The sequence below is a fragment of the Ascaphus truei genome, chromosome 9 (assembly GCF_040206685.1).
Source record: "Ascaphus truei isolate aAscTru1 chromosome 9, aAscTru1.hap1, whole genome shotgun sequence".
NCBI classification, from domain to species: Eukaryota; Metazoa; Chordata; class Amphibia; order Anura; family Ascaphidae; genus Ascaphus; species Ascaphus truei.
The window spans coordinates 48,041,204-48,058,580 of NC_134491.1; the positions used below are offsets into that span (position 1 = coordinate 48,041,204).

Consider the following 17,377-nt stretch of genomic DNA (forward strand, 5'->3'; position numbering starts at 1 on the left):
ATATAGGGGTGCTGTAAGGTGTATCACACACTGCATGGAGATATAGGGGGGCTGTAAGGTGTATCACACACTGCATGCATGGAGACTCCTTTCTCTTCTCCGGCGGGATTATAATAAGTGCAGAGTTACGCTCTTAATTCTTCAATCCCGTTTGTGAGGCGGCACAGAGAGAGGACAAGCACGTGATTCTGAGATTAACCCCTTCACTGTCACAGGGGCCGACAACACCGATCTGGGTAACGCACTGCGGGGCACTTTGGCAGTGAAAGGGTTACACAGGCCAGCCGAAGCCCTACAGTAATCAGACGTTTTATTAGCGCAGAGGATTAGTGGAAAATCCGCAGCTCAAGAGGCTTTGTAATTACTGAGGTCCTAATGCCACAAAGCGCCGGGACGTCCCCGTCTCTCCGAAATGGAAACCTCCGGGAGCGGGGCGTGTTTATTCTCCACGTTTCTCAGTGTAAATTGGTGTAACACATCATCTCTGGCTCTCTAACGTTCCTCCAGCAGAGGAGGGGTTAACCTCGCCGGCCTCCTCCGAACACGGCACGCGTCTGGGCTCCTCGCGGTCGCGCTGCGGCCTCGGCTCATCGCGGTGCCCGTTATCGGCTTACCCTGCACATGTCCCCCGGGGCCGGCGGGATTACAATACCGGGGAGAGACGCGGCCGGCTGCTTAGTGAAATTATTTGGAAAATAGCTGCCTGGGGATTGGCTCCTCTCCGAGCCGCGAGGCAGCGCCGCTCGTCTGTCCGGAGGCAGTGCTGGCGTTCAGCTTCCACTGCAGTGCATTCTGGGTCATTTAGTCCGTTCACATCGCACTTTGTTTTGAAGGACGGACAGGAAGTGGGAGCGGAGACGCTGTGACAGCGTGGCGCAGCCTTTGCTGATGGGATCATGGAGATTAAAGGGTTATTAATCCCACGAAGAAGTACATAACTTGGCTCACTGACCTTGGCTGCCCTCACACACAGTGACGTCACAGTACTACTCACCAAGGTATTCCTGCCTCTCCCACCCCATTATAATTGTGTCTCCATGTTGCAGGGTACATGCAACTACACACGTGGGTTTCTTGACGAGGCTTATTTATTTAGCCTTAAAAGATATACAGCACACAAAACAAAAATAGCTTTTCATCAGCAACAAACGAAAATGGCTTTTTCTTCAGCAACAAACGAAAATGGCTTTTTCTTCAGCAAACCAAACAAAACAGTTTCTCTTTAGCAGACAGTTTATATATAAGGTAGCTAACCTTTTTCTATGCAGGGTACAGACAGTTCACAATTCTCCAGTCATCTGTATATATTCCTAATATCCTCCCAGCGGTGCCTCCACCCCCTCTCCCAGCGGTGCCTCCACCTCCTCTCCCAGCGGTGCCTCCCCCACCCTCTCCCAGCGGTGCTTCCACCCTAATCCCAGCAGTGCCTCCACCCCCTCTCCCAGTGGTGCCTCCCCCATCCCCTCTCCCAGCGGTGCCTCCCCCACCCCCTCTCCCAGCAGTGCCTCCCCCACCCCCTCTCCCAGAGGTGCCTCCCCCGCCCCCTCTCCTAGCGGTGCCTCCACCCCCTCTCCCAGCGGTGCCTCCCCCACCCCTTTCCCAGCGGTGCCACCCCCCTCTCCCAGCGGTGCCTCCCACACCCCTTTCCCAGCGGTGCCTCACCCCCCCTTCTCCCAGCTGTATCGACTCCAGCCTCACTCTCCCAGCGGTGCTGGCTCCACCCTCTCTCCCAGCGGTGCCTCCACCCCCTCTCCCAGCGGTGCCTCCCCCACCCCTTTCCCAGCGGTGCCACCCCCCTCTCCCAGCGGTGCCTCCCACACCCCTTTCCCAGCGGTGCCTCACCCCCCCTCACCCAGCTGTATCGACTCCACCCCCACTCTCCCAGCGGTGCTGGCTCCACCCTCCCTCCCAGCAGTGCCTCCACCCCCTCTCCCAGCGGTGCCTCCCCAACCCCTCCCAGCGGTGCCTCCCCCACCCCTTTCCCAGCGGTGCCACCCCCTCTCCCAGCGGTGCCTCCCCCACCCCTTTCCCAGCAGTGTCTCCCCCACCCCTTTCCCAGCAGTGTCTCCCCCACCCCTTTCCCAGCAGTACCGCCTCCACCCCCCTCTCCCAGCTGTACAGACTCCACCCCCCCTCTCCCAGCTGTAGACTCCTCCCCCCTCTCCCAACGGTGCCTCCCCACCTCTCCCAGCTGTGCCGAATCCACCCCCCTCTCCCAGCGGTGCCTCTCCCACCCCTCTCCCAGCGGTGCCTCCACCACCCCCTCTACCAGCGGTGCCTCTCTCACCCCTCCCTCAGTGGTGCATCCAACCCCCCCCTCCCAGTGATGCCTGCACCCCCTCTCCTAGCGGTGCCTTCCCCACCCCTCTCCCAGCGGTGCATCCACCCCCTCTCCCAGCGGTGCCCCCTCCACCCCCATGCTTCCCCCTCATTGCTCCTGGAAGCGGTCCCACCCCCTCTCCTCTTTCATGTCAGCGATGCCTCCACCTCTCCTCATTTCAGCAGAGCACCAAAGCTGTCCTCTTTCTTCGAATCCCATCCCCCCCCCCCCCCCACTCGTACCAGATATTACAGAACAAGCCGACGATACACACAAGGTGAAAGTTCTTATAGCAAATAAATAGGATAGTCTGTGCCCCCCGCGCTCACAACCCGCTCTCCCTCTGCACAACCCTCGTCTGAATCAGGAACAAAGGCAGCAGTGCTGGTGTTAATCTTAACCCTTCTGCCGCCAGAGTAATGGCAAAAAGTAATGCCCTCCTAAGCAGCAAAACGGCGAGATGATGGACGCCAGGGTACGTGACCTTGGGGAACCGTCACTTTCACTACTGGTTAGCAGCCACTCCCTTTCCTGTTCAAAAATATAACAAGTAACTACAAGACACGTCCAGAGAGCCCCCGTGATCCCCCCGTGTTCCCCGAGAGCTCCCGTGTCCCCCGAGAGCCCCCGTGTCCCCCGAGAGCCCCAGTGTCCCCTGAGAGCCCCCGTGTCCCCCGAGAACCCCCGAGAGTCCCCGTGTCCCCCCGAGAGCCCCCATGTTCCCCGATAGTCCACGTGTCCCCCGAGAGTCCTCGTGTTCCCCGAGAGCCCCCGTGATCCCTGAGAACCCCCAAGAGTTCCCGTGTCCCCCGAGAGTCCCCGTGTCCCCGAAAGCCCCCGTGTCCCCCGAGAGTCCCCGTGTTCCCCGAGAGTCCCCGTGATCCCCGAGAACCCCCGAGAGTCCCCGTGTTGCCCGAGAGTCCCCGTGTTGCCCGAGAGCCCCCGTGTTCCCCGAGAGCCCCCGTGTTCCCCGAGAGTCCCCGTGTCCCCCCGTGATCCCCGAGAACCCCCGAGAGTCCCCGTGTTCCCCGAGAGTCCCCGTGTTCCCCGAGAGCCCCCGTGTTCCCCGAGAGCCCCCCGTGTTCCCCGAGAGCCCCGTGTTCCCCGAGAGTCCCCGTGTTCCCCGAGAGCCCCCGTGTTCCCCGAGAGTCCCCGTGTTCCCCGAGAGCCCCCGTGTTCCCCGAGAGCCCCCGTGTCCCCCGAGAACCCCCGTGTTCCCCGAGAGCCCCCGTGTCCCCCGAGAACCCCCGTGTTACCCAAGAGTCCCCGTGATCCCCCCGTGTTACCCGAGAGTCCCCGTGATCCCCCCGTGTTCCCCGAGAGTCCCCGTGATCCCCCCGTGTTACCCGAGAGTCCCCGTGATCCCCCCGTGTTCCCCGTGATCCCCCCGTGTTCCCCGAGAGTCCCCGTGATCCCCGAGAGCCCCTGTGTCTCCCGAGAGCACCCGTGTCCCCCGAGAGCCCCATGTTCCCGAGAGTCCCCGTGTTCCCCGTGATCCCCCCGTGTCCCCCGAGAGCTCCCGTGTCCCCCGAGAACCCCCGTGTCCCCCGAGAGCCCCGTGTTCCCCGAGAGTCCCCGTGTTCCCCGTGTCTCCCGAGAGCCCCCGTGTCCCCCGAGAGTCCCCGTGTCCCCCGAGTCCCCCGAGAACACCCGTGTTACCCGAGAGTCCCCGTGTTACCCGAGAGTCCCCGTGTTCCCCCCGTGTTACCCGAGAGTCCCCGTGATCCCCCCCGTGTTCCCCGAGAGTCCCCGTGATCCCCCTGTGTTACCCGAGAGTCCCTGTGATCCCCCTGAGAACCCCAGAGAGCCCCCGTGATCCCCGAGAACCCCTGTGCATAGTTCCCTTGAGAGATCCTTCTATTGACCTTGAATATATTTTTTTTTGGGGGGGGGGAAGTGACAATGCAAACAACCCTTTTTTCTATTAACCCTTTGCTGCCAGAGACCCATCACCGCTTTGCAAAGGGTTAAACGGGTATTTGCAAAAACAGCGTTTCATTTTGCAGCAGTCCCACTGTCTTCACAAGAGAATACCAGTAAGAGGCGGTGGTGTGTAAATGTTCTCTGTACCCCCTCCTGCTGGAAGCAGGGCGCGGCAGGCGAGAGGTTAAGCTCATTTGGTGAGGTCTATAATGGTAATTTGAGATAAGGAGAGGAGGGGGGTGGGGGGCTTCGGTCTCTTTCCAGGACAAGTGGTAGGGAAAGAGATTGGATTCTGCCAGCATTATTTCCCAATGCCCACTTACAATAAGACAATATCCAGCACCTATTAACGGAGACCCTTCAAACTAATACCACTCCCATGTGAACACTCGGGGTCTGCGGGCCGTGAGCCCATCGAAGAGACGCCAGCAAAGGCGCCATCACCTCTAGGAATTGAACTGCTCGAGTAGCAAAGAGACACCCACCTCTAGGGCTTGATATGTCAGGACAGGGGTTCCCAACGTCACCTGCTCAAGTAACCCCAACAGGTCAGGTTTGAAGGATATCCCTGCTTCCGCACAGATAGCTCAAAGACTGTGCCACCTGTGCTGAAGCAGGGATATCCTGAAAGCCTGCTGGGGGGTACTTGAGGACTGGGTTATGGGATGTTTGAAACATCATCACCACGAGCATAGCAAATGTAAGAGGGACCGAGAGTCGCCTCTAGGACAAGGGAAGGAAGAGCAGTGCCCTCTAGGACAAGACAGTTGAAAGACAGGATTGGGGTGTAGAAGTTTAGAGGGTTACCTGCAGTATAAATGAAATGGCAAAAAGACATAACGTCAATCAAGGTCAACCTCTGCTAAATTCTGATTGGCTATGGTACTCACCCTAAATTAATATTGATCCAGAGGAAACACACAAAAACCCTGAATTAAACATGTGCCAATTAGGTCTTATGCGGGGAAGAAAATTCCTTCGTGACTCCATGAATTAAGTAGAAATAGCCGTATAAGCCCAGTTACGAGAGTGCAGAGTGAGTGAGCGCTTCAGTATTACTTTCTTTATTTGGACTAACACTTGATATTATAGGACAAGCTGCCAAGAGTTCTCCTCTCTTCCTCAGGTCCGCGATACCGATTTACAGTACAGAGGACACTCCAGCCATCAGACTTCTCCCTGGTTCAACACCCTTCCTATGTTTAATGAATTTGGTGTATCCCTGTATACCTTCCCTGTCTAAACATGTGTTTAACCTTTTTTTAAACATATCTCCTGTATCTGCCGTCACAGTCTCCATGGGTAGTTAATCCCACATGGCCGCTGCCCTTCCTGTAATGACCACTTTTCATTGGCCGCTGAAGAAATCTCCTTTGCTCTAATCTGAAGAGATGACCCCTTGGGTCATTCGTACTGTCCTTGAGATAGTCACCTTGAATGATCCTTGTATTGACCTTGAATATATTTGAAAACAATGTCATCATATCCCCTTGTATAATCCTTATTTTCTACCACGACTTGCTTAATCCTTATAGTATTAGGGGAAAACCTTTAGGAGCCGTGTTTGGATCATTATAATCAGACCGCCACTATAGTCAGTCAACAAACATCTCATCCTGCAGGTTCCCATCGCTGGGAATTGGTTAAACAACAGCTGCTCCTGTACCTCTACAGGCTGAGAAAGATCCTCTGTAGTAACAAATCAGATCATTAAGCAATTAGTGCATCTCCAATAGGCTGACATCAAAGGCACAACGGCAACATTGTTTCTCACACGCACACGGCACACATACACGGCACACGGCACACGGCACACGGCACACACACAGGTTTGGAAACAATCTGTAATATTTCCCCTCGGGTGATTTTCTCCTTGTGATGAGCTGGGATTGTATTTGAGACAATGAGAGAGGCAGCGCTCACAATGGGAACTCTCCCAAGGACTTCACACAAGCCTGCAGTGCTGCGACGAGGATATAGTAGTATTGAGTTCTTACCAAAAACAAGATCTATCTATATATATATACACATACACACACACACTATGAAGTGGCACCTCTTATATTCTCCCCAGTGTTGGAGGAAGTGCCCTCTAACAGGAGTGGGGGGGGGTCGGGGTACACAAGGGGCAATTGCGCTTGCTGTTAGCCTGTAAAACACTGCAATTCACACGCTGCCGCTGGTAAAATAACTACCATGTTAATGGAATGACGGGATTGATGTCCTAAAGGTTCCTTCTGTCATTGTGAAGTGTGTGACATGTGCCTTATGTTTCTGTGTCACCAGCTTACAGCTGGAAGGGCAGTGTCTGTGGGCACACTGATCGTCACAAGACCCTCCTGTATGGCTCACCCTGTGACTACAGCACAAATACACACCGCAGCAGAAAACAATCCTCCTGTCTGTGTTACATTGTGTTATGGGAGAGACAGACCCCATGGGCCACAGGTCCCCTCTGTCTGTGTCACGGTGTCACCCCGTCATACAAACTCCATGGGCCACAGGTCCCTTCTGTCTGTCACGGTGTCACCCCGTCATACAGACTCCATGGGCCACAGGTCCCCTCTGTCTGTGTCACGGTGTCACCCCGTCATACAAACTCCATGGGCCACAGGTCCCTTCTGTCTGTGTCACGGTGTCACCCTGTCATACAGACTCCATGGGCCACAGGTCCCCTCTGTCTGTGTCACGGTGTCACCCCGTCAAACAAACTCCATGGGCCACAGGTCCCTTCTGTCTGTCACGGTGTCACCCCGTCAAACAAACTCCATGGGCCACAGGTCCCTTCTGTCTGTGTCACTGTGTCACCCCGTCATACAAACTCCATGTGTCACGGTGTCACCCCGTCATACAAACTCCATGGGCCACAGGTCCCTTCTGTCTGTGTCACGGTGTCACCCCGTCATACAAACTCCATGGGCCACAGGTCCCTTCTGTCTGTGTCACGTTGTCACCCTGTCATACAAACTCCATGTACTCTTTGCCCCTGTCACGCAGCGAGAAGTAAAGGCCCTATGCTTCCCTGCACATGTGCACTCACACCTTTCGCAGGTTCTGCCCCAGTGCCCCGTGCCGGTACAGTCGCACACGAAGCGGTTCCAGCCGTCCCTGCAGGCGGCGCTGTTCTTGCAGGGGTAGCTGTCGCACTGCTTGCCGCTCAGCCTGGAGCAGGATGACTTCACTCCCGCTGCATTCTGCGCCTCCGCCAGCTGACGTATGTTCTTGCTGCGCCCGTCTATGAACAGGTCGCGGATGCATCCGACGTAGCCGTAGTTGAGCATGGCTGTCCAGAGCTCGGTGGGCAGGATGAGCCCAGCGCGGTTTTCAGGAAGACCCCCCAAGTACATGTCCCCCTCAAGGTCCAGGATCTCACTCTCCCCACTGGCGGTGAATGGCGTGCGCTTGCTGTTTACGGAGATGGTGCCTTAGGGAACAAAGAGGTGTGAGAGCGTGCCTTATTGCGTCACGTCATATACCACTTAGGACACAATACAAGTGGACAATAGTTCCAGATCGTTCAGTCTGTGCTGGACCTTTCCATTATCCTGTACGCTTTATTAAGGGTCCCAGACACATCCTGAGTTGTGGACCAAAGTGTACTAATGGTAGTGACATGCTTAAGGGGTCAGTCTCTTCTAGGGACAAAGTGTACTAATGGCAGTGACATGGTTAAGGGGTCAGTCTCTTCTAGGGACAAAGTGTACTAATGGCAGTGACATGGTTAAGGGGTCAGTCTCTTCTAGGGACAAAGTGTACTAATGGCAGTGACATGTTTAAGAGCTCAGTCCCTCCTAGGGGCAAAGTGAACTAATGGTAGTAACATATTTAAGGGGTCAGTCTCTCCTACGCCAAAGTGTACTAATGTAAATTGCATGTTTTTTTGTATGTTTCTTTATTGCCTGCGAGCATAATTCAGTGACACAGGAATACATGTATTTTATGATTGTATCAATTAATGACTTCCTATAAACAAACACAAATAATACTACCGAGTTTGCACAGTTATCAGAGACACTGCATTGCTAGATGTATATGATTTTTAGCTTTTGAATGGCTCACAGATTTCTATTCAACTTACAAAGGAAATAATAAAAGTGTTTATTCCAAAACCATAAAAATGAAGTGGAAATTGGGGTCGGGAAAGGAAATCAGAGATAGCGAGCTGGGAAATGACCTGTTTAAGGCGCCACTTCTTGGTAATTGATGCTTTTTTTTTTTTTTTTTTTTTACTAAAGCCCAAGGTATTTTTCAATCATTTTGTAAGTTATTTTGTAAACATGGTGAGCGGAGACTCGGGGAGGGGGTTTGATTTCCATTAGCTGCTCCCGTCTCAGGTGCAATCTAACAAGAGTTTGCACAGGCAGAGCACCATCTCCTCCCATTATCTTTATTGGGTCTCTGATCAGGACTGGGTGGGCTAAAGCAAAAAACACTCCACAATTCCAAGACCCCCAAAAATGACATTGATAAACTCCTTTCCATAGAAACAAAAGAAGCCAACCCTTTGCTTGTATGATGGTTAGTTTAGTTTAAGGACACCAACACGTTTGTTGCATTGTTCGCAGAAAGTTTTGAGGCCAGCTGCATGGGATTGCACCTTGAATTTGCCATGGGACCTGGCATTTTCAAATTGCATCAAAGTGCATGAGACATCAAGTTATTCATTTCAACTAGAGAAACGTCAACTTATCAGAACAAAAAAGGATAAGAGCAATTGTATCCCCGTCTATCGAAATAAAGCAGATCCTCTATATCAGGAGTGGCTAACTCCAGGCCCCGAGGACCATCAACAGGTCAGGTTTTAAAGCAGCAAGGCTCATTCCCCCTTTTCTCCTTTCTTATTTGTATATGTAAAACACGTGACAATGCATCATTCTACAGTCTTACCTAAGCTGGTAACCGTTTGGCGCTTCTGTTATAAATCTGTCAAAATCCTGATTATGTGATAAAATGGCAGCTTCAGTTGGTGTAACTCAGCAGCTACAATGTATCCTTATATTACTAAGGTAATTTATGACTTCTTTACTTATCTATTGTTACAGTTTGCAGCTCAAACTGCTGGAAACATTGGCAACAAATTATCACAAACAGGAAAGTGTTGCAAAGATCTAGCACTGCTAGGGAGGTGTGCTAAAGCCTGTTATAGAAATCAAAGGATGCTTTAAATCTCATTAAAAATTGTATTAAGAGTTGAATAATAATAACCTTTAAAAAAAACAGTAATAATGATCTAAAACCACAGAACTGATTTATTTTAAAAAAAAAACATAAGATTTCACATGTTTTGCTGCGATAGAGCCATCTGTGCTGAAGCAGGGATATCCTTACAACCGGACCTGTTGGTGGCCCTTGAGGACTGAAGTTGCCCCCCCCCCCCCCTGCTCTATAGGATTTCGCTGTGATTTTTGCAGTTTATAAAAGGATTTGAACAAAATCACCCTTGCCGAGGGGGAAGGTGGATCAGTGGGCACAACTGTGCAGGAAAGAGTTGCAAACGGCTGGACTGGGCTATAAAAATACTTTATTTAAACATGGATTTAAAAACCAAGAGGAGGGGAACAGACCCCTGCGCCTCCAACACGTTTCACCCAGTGTGGGCTTTCTCTTTGAGAAAGCCCATATTGGGTGAAACGCGTTAGAGGCGCAGGGGTCTGTTCCCCTCCTCTTGGTTTTTAAATCCATGTTTAAATAAAGTATTTTTATAGCCCAGTCCAGCCGTTTGCAACTCTTTCCTGCACAGTTGTGCCCGCTGATCCACCTTCCCCCTCGGCAAGGGTGATTTCATTTGTATCCATATACAGCAAGGAGCACACAGACCTGGATGGAAAATGGACTTATGCGAGTACATTATGATTACTATTTGAAAGTGGGAGCTTCCCCAGGTTCACTGGATCACATAGTTGCTGGATTTATATAAGGGGTCTGGGTGGGTCTCAGGACAATTGAGGGTTCTACCTCAATATTCCTCTGCTCTAAAAGGATTTGAGCTTTTTAGGATAGCGGAGCCAGGCTGGCACATCAGTAATTGTCTTGCACCCATCTTTAAAATAAAAAGCTCAGATACTGTACGTATACACAGTGCACGAATGAATGAACCTTCCCCTGTGCGACTGTCCTAGCCCCGTCCCTGTAATTATCCTTTACCAATACTCTGACACTTCTGGATTCTGCAACGTGTTGTGTTGACCCATTCATTGCCAGAGAGGTCCATGGTCCTCCCCCCTCTATTCTTTACATACATTTTCCAGTATCGCCCTTTTAAGCCTGACCTGGCTGCACTTCTCACCTCCGGCACAATGAACTCCAGAGAGCGTGATTACCCTTTGACCAGAGCCCTCTGCTCTCGCTAAACCTGCGGGACAAGCCCTGATATTTTATCGTCTCCGTGTTTTCCGCGGATAAACCAATCAATCAATCTTAATGACTGCGAGCGAAAGAACTCTGCGCAGATTAAATGTCAACTACGTTCTTATAAGAAAGGTTAACACAATGGGGACAAATGTATGATTCTTCAACACTGGCCTTTTTATTGCTACTCGCTGCGGTCCGCACTGAGCGCCATCTTTATTTACATTTTGTAATCGGATGCTCTGTTCAGTCTAAGACTGAGCCACTGATTAAGCCACCTGTGCTGAATTGGATTTGCCCATCCTGGTCTATACACACAAGTTTGTGTTGTATACCTTTTTAGCTGTGTGTGATATAAAATATATATATATATATCTCAAATAGAAAGATCACTTGTGAGCACATTCACATCTTAGACAGGTCTGCACCCCTGCCTCTCTCACCATTATCACCTCCACTGTGCTTCCACTGCAGCAAGGAGTCTGGGAAATGACATGCAAATGAGCACACAGTGTCATCTTTTGCCTGAAATCCATTTTACATGGAGCTATATATATATATATATATAGTTTTCTACAATTGAGTGCTGTCTCTTGCTTTACCAGACCTTGGAACGGTAACGTATGTCTATATTATCCATATGGGACAAGCACCTACAGCCAATCAGCACCTAAGGAGTGCCAACTGTTCTATTTGACTATATATATATATATATATATATATATATATATATATATATATATAGTGTAGAATAAAAAGGTGCGCAAATAATCAAAAATAGGCAACGTATGATGAGTACCTAAATGCAGCCACAATGTTCCTAATCTCACACAAAGATACAAATATATGAAAAGAAACAATTGAACATAGGGCTCAACAAAGTGGACTAATTCTAAATCAAGTGATTAAATATGCAATGTCTTGAGGGAGGTGAATCAAGATGGCAATAAAGTCCCAACTTCTGTGGATCCTGCGGATAACAAAGGAGAGCCAAAATAATAAAGCACTTAAGGATAAAAATGTATGTGCAACAAGAGAAAGGGCCACATACAGTGCAGCAGATAAAATGCATTTTTTGCTGAAGCTGGGACTCTGAGCTCCTATCGCGACATCTAACCACTGGAGTCGTGGCCCCGCTGACGGACGCACGGACGTGAGAGGAGGACGCTGATATTTCCTTCATATTGCCCGTGAGGTGGCATACACCCACAATGATCATTTTATCACCCATTAATCACTGCCATAAGGTATATTCCGCCACCAAAAGGCATCTCACGGAGTATTATCACGTAGTAAATATGGGCCATTGTGGCTATTGATGTGATGTCTGACGTTATGCATATTAATACCCATATCTCTACCTTGGGAAGGGTGTTCTTCGAAGGAACACACCTAAGATGCTGCAGAGCTCGTACCTGATCTGCCGTCCCTCTGGATGTCAACGTGGCACCATTCTCCGTCGTTGGCCTTCTTGCCAGTGGCTTTCACCTTGATGGTTCCGGAGCCCATGTCCAGCAGAAGGTAGAGATTCCCGTCCAGCAGCTCCACCGCAAAGAAGTCCACCTTGGTGTTCTTCTGGCTCCTGACGTCTTTTCTATCCTGGGGCTTCCGTGGGTGAAGAGGATAAGGCCATTGGGCTCTGTGGTGCGGAAGTCAAAGGAGATGGATCCCATGCGTTTGGTGTTCCACTTGGGCAGGCTGATGAAGGCCTCTGGGCTCTCAAAGCTAATAGGGTCAAGAGTGGCCACGTTCTCGCATTTGAAAACCACGTCTCCATAGATCTTCATCTTGGTGTCTCCAATCCGGGCCAAGCGGGACAGCTCTAGGCGGATATCATTGTTCTTATACACCACCTGCCAAGCGGAAGTACAAGTGAAACACAGCAGCAGCATGGGGCCAGACAGACAGGAAGCCTCTGGGGGGGCAGTGTTTAGGGGCAATAAGGGAGACATAATTAGGTTTATTTAGCCATTTGGTGCCTGTTTTTGGCAGATCCAGTCTTGCATTTATGGGAAATCATTATGGAGTCACATAGGTCATAGGATGGGCCCTTTGTACATTATTTCTCTGTACAGCACAGAGTATAAAACAAGTCAGTAAAAGAGTTGCAATTCTGCTGCAAAGCAAAACTCCACCATGTGCCAAATAAGAAATCCCATTGACAATCTGGACCTTTTCTTTGATATCTCTGGTGGATTTTGGTTTTGACCCCGAATTCCACCTCATTTGCCTTGATACACGGGCCCCTGTGGTGCTCCTTACACGGTCAACACGATAAAAGCGTCAAACGTGTATAAATGGGTGTTGCCCTATACTGTACCAGGAGCGGCCAACTCCAGTCCCCAAGGGCCACCAACAGCTCAGGTTTTAAGGATATCCCTGCTTCAGCACAGGTGGTGCAGTCAAAGACTAAGCCACTGATTGAGCCACCTGTGCTGAAGCAGGGATATCCTTAAAACCTGACCCGTTGGTGGCCCTTGAGCACTGGAGTTCGCCACCCCTGCCCTATACAGTACATTCCCGCACACACAGTATATGCTGTAAGATTATCAGTTTCCATGAGGATGTTAATCCCTTTGCTTCCATTAGAGGTCGCTCCTGAAACATCAATAATCACATTACGCACAGCGGGCGGCCTTTTCTGTCTGCTAGTTTTGTGATACATTGTATATTAGGCCTGAGTATCTTATGCAAAATATTGCGTCATATTCTCACATCGCAGTGCCGGTCAGTGGAGGGTTAAATCTCGATCTGCCCCCCACCCAACGCTTCCTAATATGAGATTTCACATGTTGGTATTCATGCCAATCCCTGTGCCCTCTAACCAGGACTCCCACAGTATGGGTCGTAAAGGGTTAACCCGCGCGGTGGCACGGGGATGCGGTGGAGCGGGGATGCGGTAGTGCGGGGATGCGGTGGAGCGGGGATGCGGTGGAGCGGGGATGCGGTGGTGCGGGGATGCGGTGGTGCGGGGATGCGGTGGTGCGGGGATGCGGTGGTGCGGGGATGCGGTGGTGCGGGGATGCGGTGGTGCGGGGATGCGGTGGTGCGGGGATGCGGTGGTGCGGGGATGCGGTGGTGCGGGGATGCGGTGGTGCGGGGATGCGGTGGTGCGGGGATGCGGGGCCTTAACAACATTTCTCTAAGAGACGCTGTAGGTTGACTAACCATAAAACACTGAACTTTAAGCACTCCAGTGAGTGACCCTCAAACTGTCCTCAGCTTGGGGCTGAGCCTCATGGACATAAATTTTATGAGCGTTTAAAAGCAGCCCCAGGTGCATCATAAACTCAAGGTACCTGCTTTTAGCACATGGAAAGTGTTCTTATCAGAATCCATAAACCCCACTGTGTGCAGGCTCAGCATCATTTACCAACTGTAACCCATACTGTATATGTGTGTGTGTGTGTGTGTGTGTGTGTGTGTGTGTGTGTGTGTGTGTGTGTGTGTGTGTGTGTGTGTGTGTGTGTGTGTGTGTGTGTGTGTGTGTGTGTGTGTGTGTGTGTATATATATATATATACACGGGAATCCGTATAATTTCTGCGTCCCTGAGGAACAGGTTACATTCTTTGCCCTTATGTTCCCTGCTCCCTACACAGGTGTGTGTGTGTGTGTGTGTGTGTGTGTGTGTGTGTGTGTGTGTGTGTGTGTGTGTGTGTGTGTGTGTGTGTGTGTGTGTGTGTGTGTGTGTGTGTGTGTGTGTGTGTGTGTGTATATATATATACACACACACACACACACCTGTGTAGGGAGCAGGGAACATAAGGGCAAAGAATGTAACCTGTTCCTCAGGGACGCAGAAATTATACGGATTCCAGTGTATATGTATATTAAGAACAAGGGTGCGGAGAGAGGGGAGGGAAAGAGAGATGGGGGGAGAGAGAGTGAGTGAGTGAGGGGGGAGAGAGAGAGTGAGGGGAGCGAGAGAGAGTGACGGGGGGAGAGAGAGAGTGAGGGGGGAGAGAGAGTAAGGGGGGGAGAGAGAGAGTGAGGGGGAGAGAGAGAGTGAGGGGGGGAGAGTGAGTGAGGGGGGAGAGAGAGAGGGGGGGGAGTGAGTGAGGGGGGGAGAGTGAGGGGGGAGAGAGTGAGTGAGGGGGGGGAGAGAGTGAGGGGGGGGAGAGAGTGAGGGGGGAAGATAGAGGGGGGAGATAGAGATTGAGGGGGGGAGAGAGTGAGTGGGGGAGAGAGTGAGTGAGGGGGGAGAGTGAGTGAGGGGGGAGAGTGAGTGAGGAGAGAGTGAGTGAGTGGGAGTCGAGAGTGTGAGGAGGGGACAGAGAGTGAGGGGGAGAGAGAGAGGGAAAGAGAGAGTGTGTGTGAGGGGGGAGAGAGGGAGTGAGGGGGGGAAGAGAGAGAGAGAAAGAGAGAGTGAGGGGGGCACAATAGCACAGCGATTGGCACAATTGCAGATGAATCAATAACCCCCAAAGAGAAAGAAATGGGTGACCGAAAAAATGAAGGAGCCAGAAACGAGAGAAAGAGAGAGAGAGACAGCACATCAAATAAAGTGGAGAGATTATGTGGGGGGGGGGGGGCGCGGCAGAGTTGGGGTGGTACGAGGCAGAGATGGGGGGTACAAGGCAGAGATGGGGGGTACGAGGGAGATATGGGGGGTACGAGGGAAAGATGGGGGTACGAGGGAAAGATGGGGGTATGAGGCAGAGATGGGGAGGGAGACAGTGAGAGGCTGAGAGAGACTGCGATCAAGAGAACATAAAATACACATTATTCGGAGCCCTGCAGGTGCCAGCAATCCAAATAAATGTATAGCAATTAGCAGAATTAAAACAGCTTTAAATAGCTGCTGCAGGCAGATGTGGACGCACTCAGGGCTGCGTGTAATATAAAGTTATGGCATATCAAGCTATTAATCATATGCTCACTGGATCTCTCCATCTCTGCCTCCCAACGCCAGACCTCTTAGTAACGGCTAATCATTCCTAACATGCACACGGCACAGAGGGGACAGTGTGAGGCAAAGACTGGGGGGTGGGGGGGGCTGTTACAGAGGGCTAATCCAGGGGTAGCCAACTCCTGTCCTCAAGGGCCAACAACAGGTCAGGCTTTCAGGATCTCCCTGCTTCAGCACAGGTGGCTCAGTCAGTGGCTTCGACTGAGTCACAGATTGAGCCACTGGTGCTGAAGCAGGGAGATCCTGAAAACCTGACCTGTTGGTGGCCCTTGAGGACTGGAGTTGGCCACATCTGTCAGAATGTATCACTCATTACTCCCCCCAATAATACACTGCAGACCCCCATTGAATTAACCCTTCCAGTGCCAGACCGTAGCCATGCACAGCAGTGCTTAATTCCCATCATAGCCGCACTATGCTAATGTTCGGGCGACCCCAGCGCTGCAGGTAAAAGGGGCCGCGTCACGCGGACAATTTGCAATAGTGTGTAAGTAACAAACCGTTTTAATGTGTTTGTGATATTTACATTTTCGTGTGTGTTCGAAAAACCAACTCCAGCAGCAATTAACACACAATCTGGCACACAGTAACTGGGTGGGAAATGGAGTGGGGGGGAATGATAAGGGGGGCGGGGGTCATTCCAGAGTCACAGTGACCAGGGTTGAGGAAATTCACAATAGTGATCATTTTAAGACGCACAGTAAAATATATTCACTAGGGCTGGTTCTATATCCACCAAAGCAGCCGATTGTGTCATTTGGGCTGAAATGCTACGTTGACTTAAACGGGGAATTGCAGCCGTTAAAACAGCCCAAATGGCCGCATCGTCATATAGAGAATTTACCCCAAAGTCTATCAGGTCTGTTAATGATGGGAATGACCGGCACTGACCCGCCAATGACCGACACTGACCCACCAATGACCGACATGACTCTTCAATGACTGGCCCTCAATGGCTCATACTGACCCCCCAATGGCTGGTACTGGCCCTCAATGACTGGCACTGCCCCAGAATTAATGACACGCCGCCCGCCGCCCCCCCCCCCCCCCCCAATAAATTAGACTCGCCATCCCTGAATGCTGCCCCTCTGCAACTTACCTCTTTCAAGCATCCCATGAAGTTGTTGCTGACAGGGGACCCCGGTAGGTCGGCTGTGCTGGGGCTGCCCCCAACGTAGAAGAAGTCATCGGATCCGAGCATAGTGTAATCCTCCTGGGTGTAACCCGTTGTGGTTAGAATACCGTCCACTGATATCGTAACCTTATGGGGAGACAAGAAACATGACCCAATTCCCAATGGTGCCCGTCACACGGGGGACCTGGAGGTTCCTTCCCAGCCTCTCACCTCTAGGCTTGGTGACAAATAGCAACACATTCCTATCATTCTCTTATGTTTTGTGCTGTATTTTCCACTTTGCCATGAGATCCTCCTCCCCTTCCTGCCTGAGATTTGCGGACACATCTAGTAGGACGGGGGGGGAATATTTGGGGGTTACAACACCTCTCTCCAAAATGATTAACCCCTTTCCTGGCAGTGAATGGGTTAATATAGAAATTGTCGTGCAGCTGCAGCATGTTATAATCAGTGGGAGAAATTCCTCCGCCCCCTGAAGATGAACATGCAGCGCTGTATAATAGTACTGAGTATTTCTGTACACTACCAGTCCACAAAGCTGCTACTTCTCAGGGCAAAACAGGAGTAAGTGTCTCCCAAGCACAAGTACTTACCAAGTGTGACATTTTTGTGTGGTGCACAACTTGTACAAAACTGATAGCCAGTACTGTGCGTTCTCTATGGCTGTTAGAAGTTGGGTGTCAGGATTTGGGCAGGTGTATTTATTGGGGGACTTTAATAATCCTTTTGTGTCTCTCTACA

The 17,377-nt window shown here is 51.1% G+C and overlaps 1 protein-coding gene across 1 annotated transcript in view; it reads right to left on the bottom strand.

Moving 5' to 3' along the window:
* NRXN3 (neurexin 3) overlaps positions 1-17,377 on the bottom strand; it is a 403,334-nt gene that overhangs the window by 269,042 nt on the left and 116,915 nt on the right. The window contains 4 exon segments of the mRNA XM_075614646.1: positions 7,284-7,667; positions 12,007-12,198; positions 12,201-12,444; positions 16,601-16,762. Coding sequence (XP_075470761.1) covers positions 7,284-7,667; positions 12,007-12,198; positions 12,201-12,444; positions 16,601-16,762 — 982 coding nt within the window.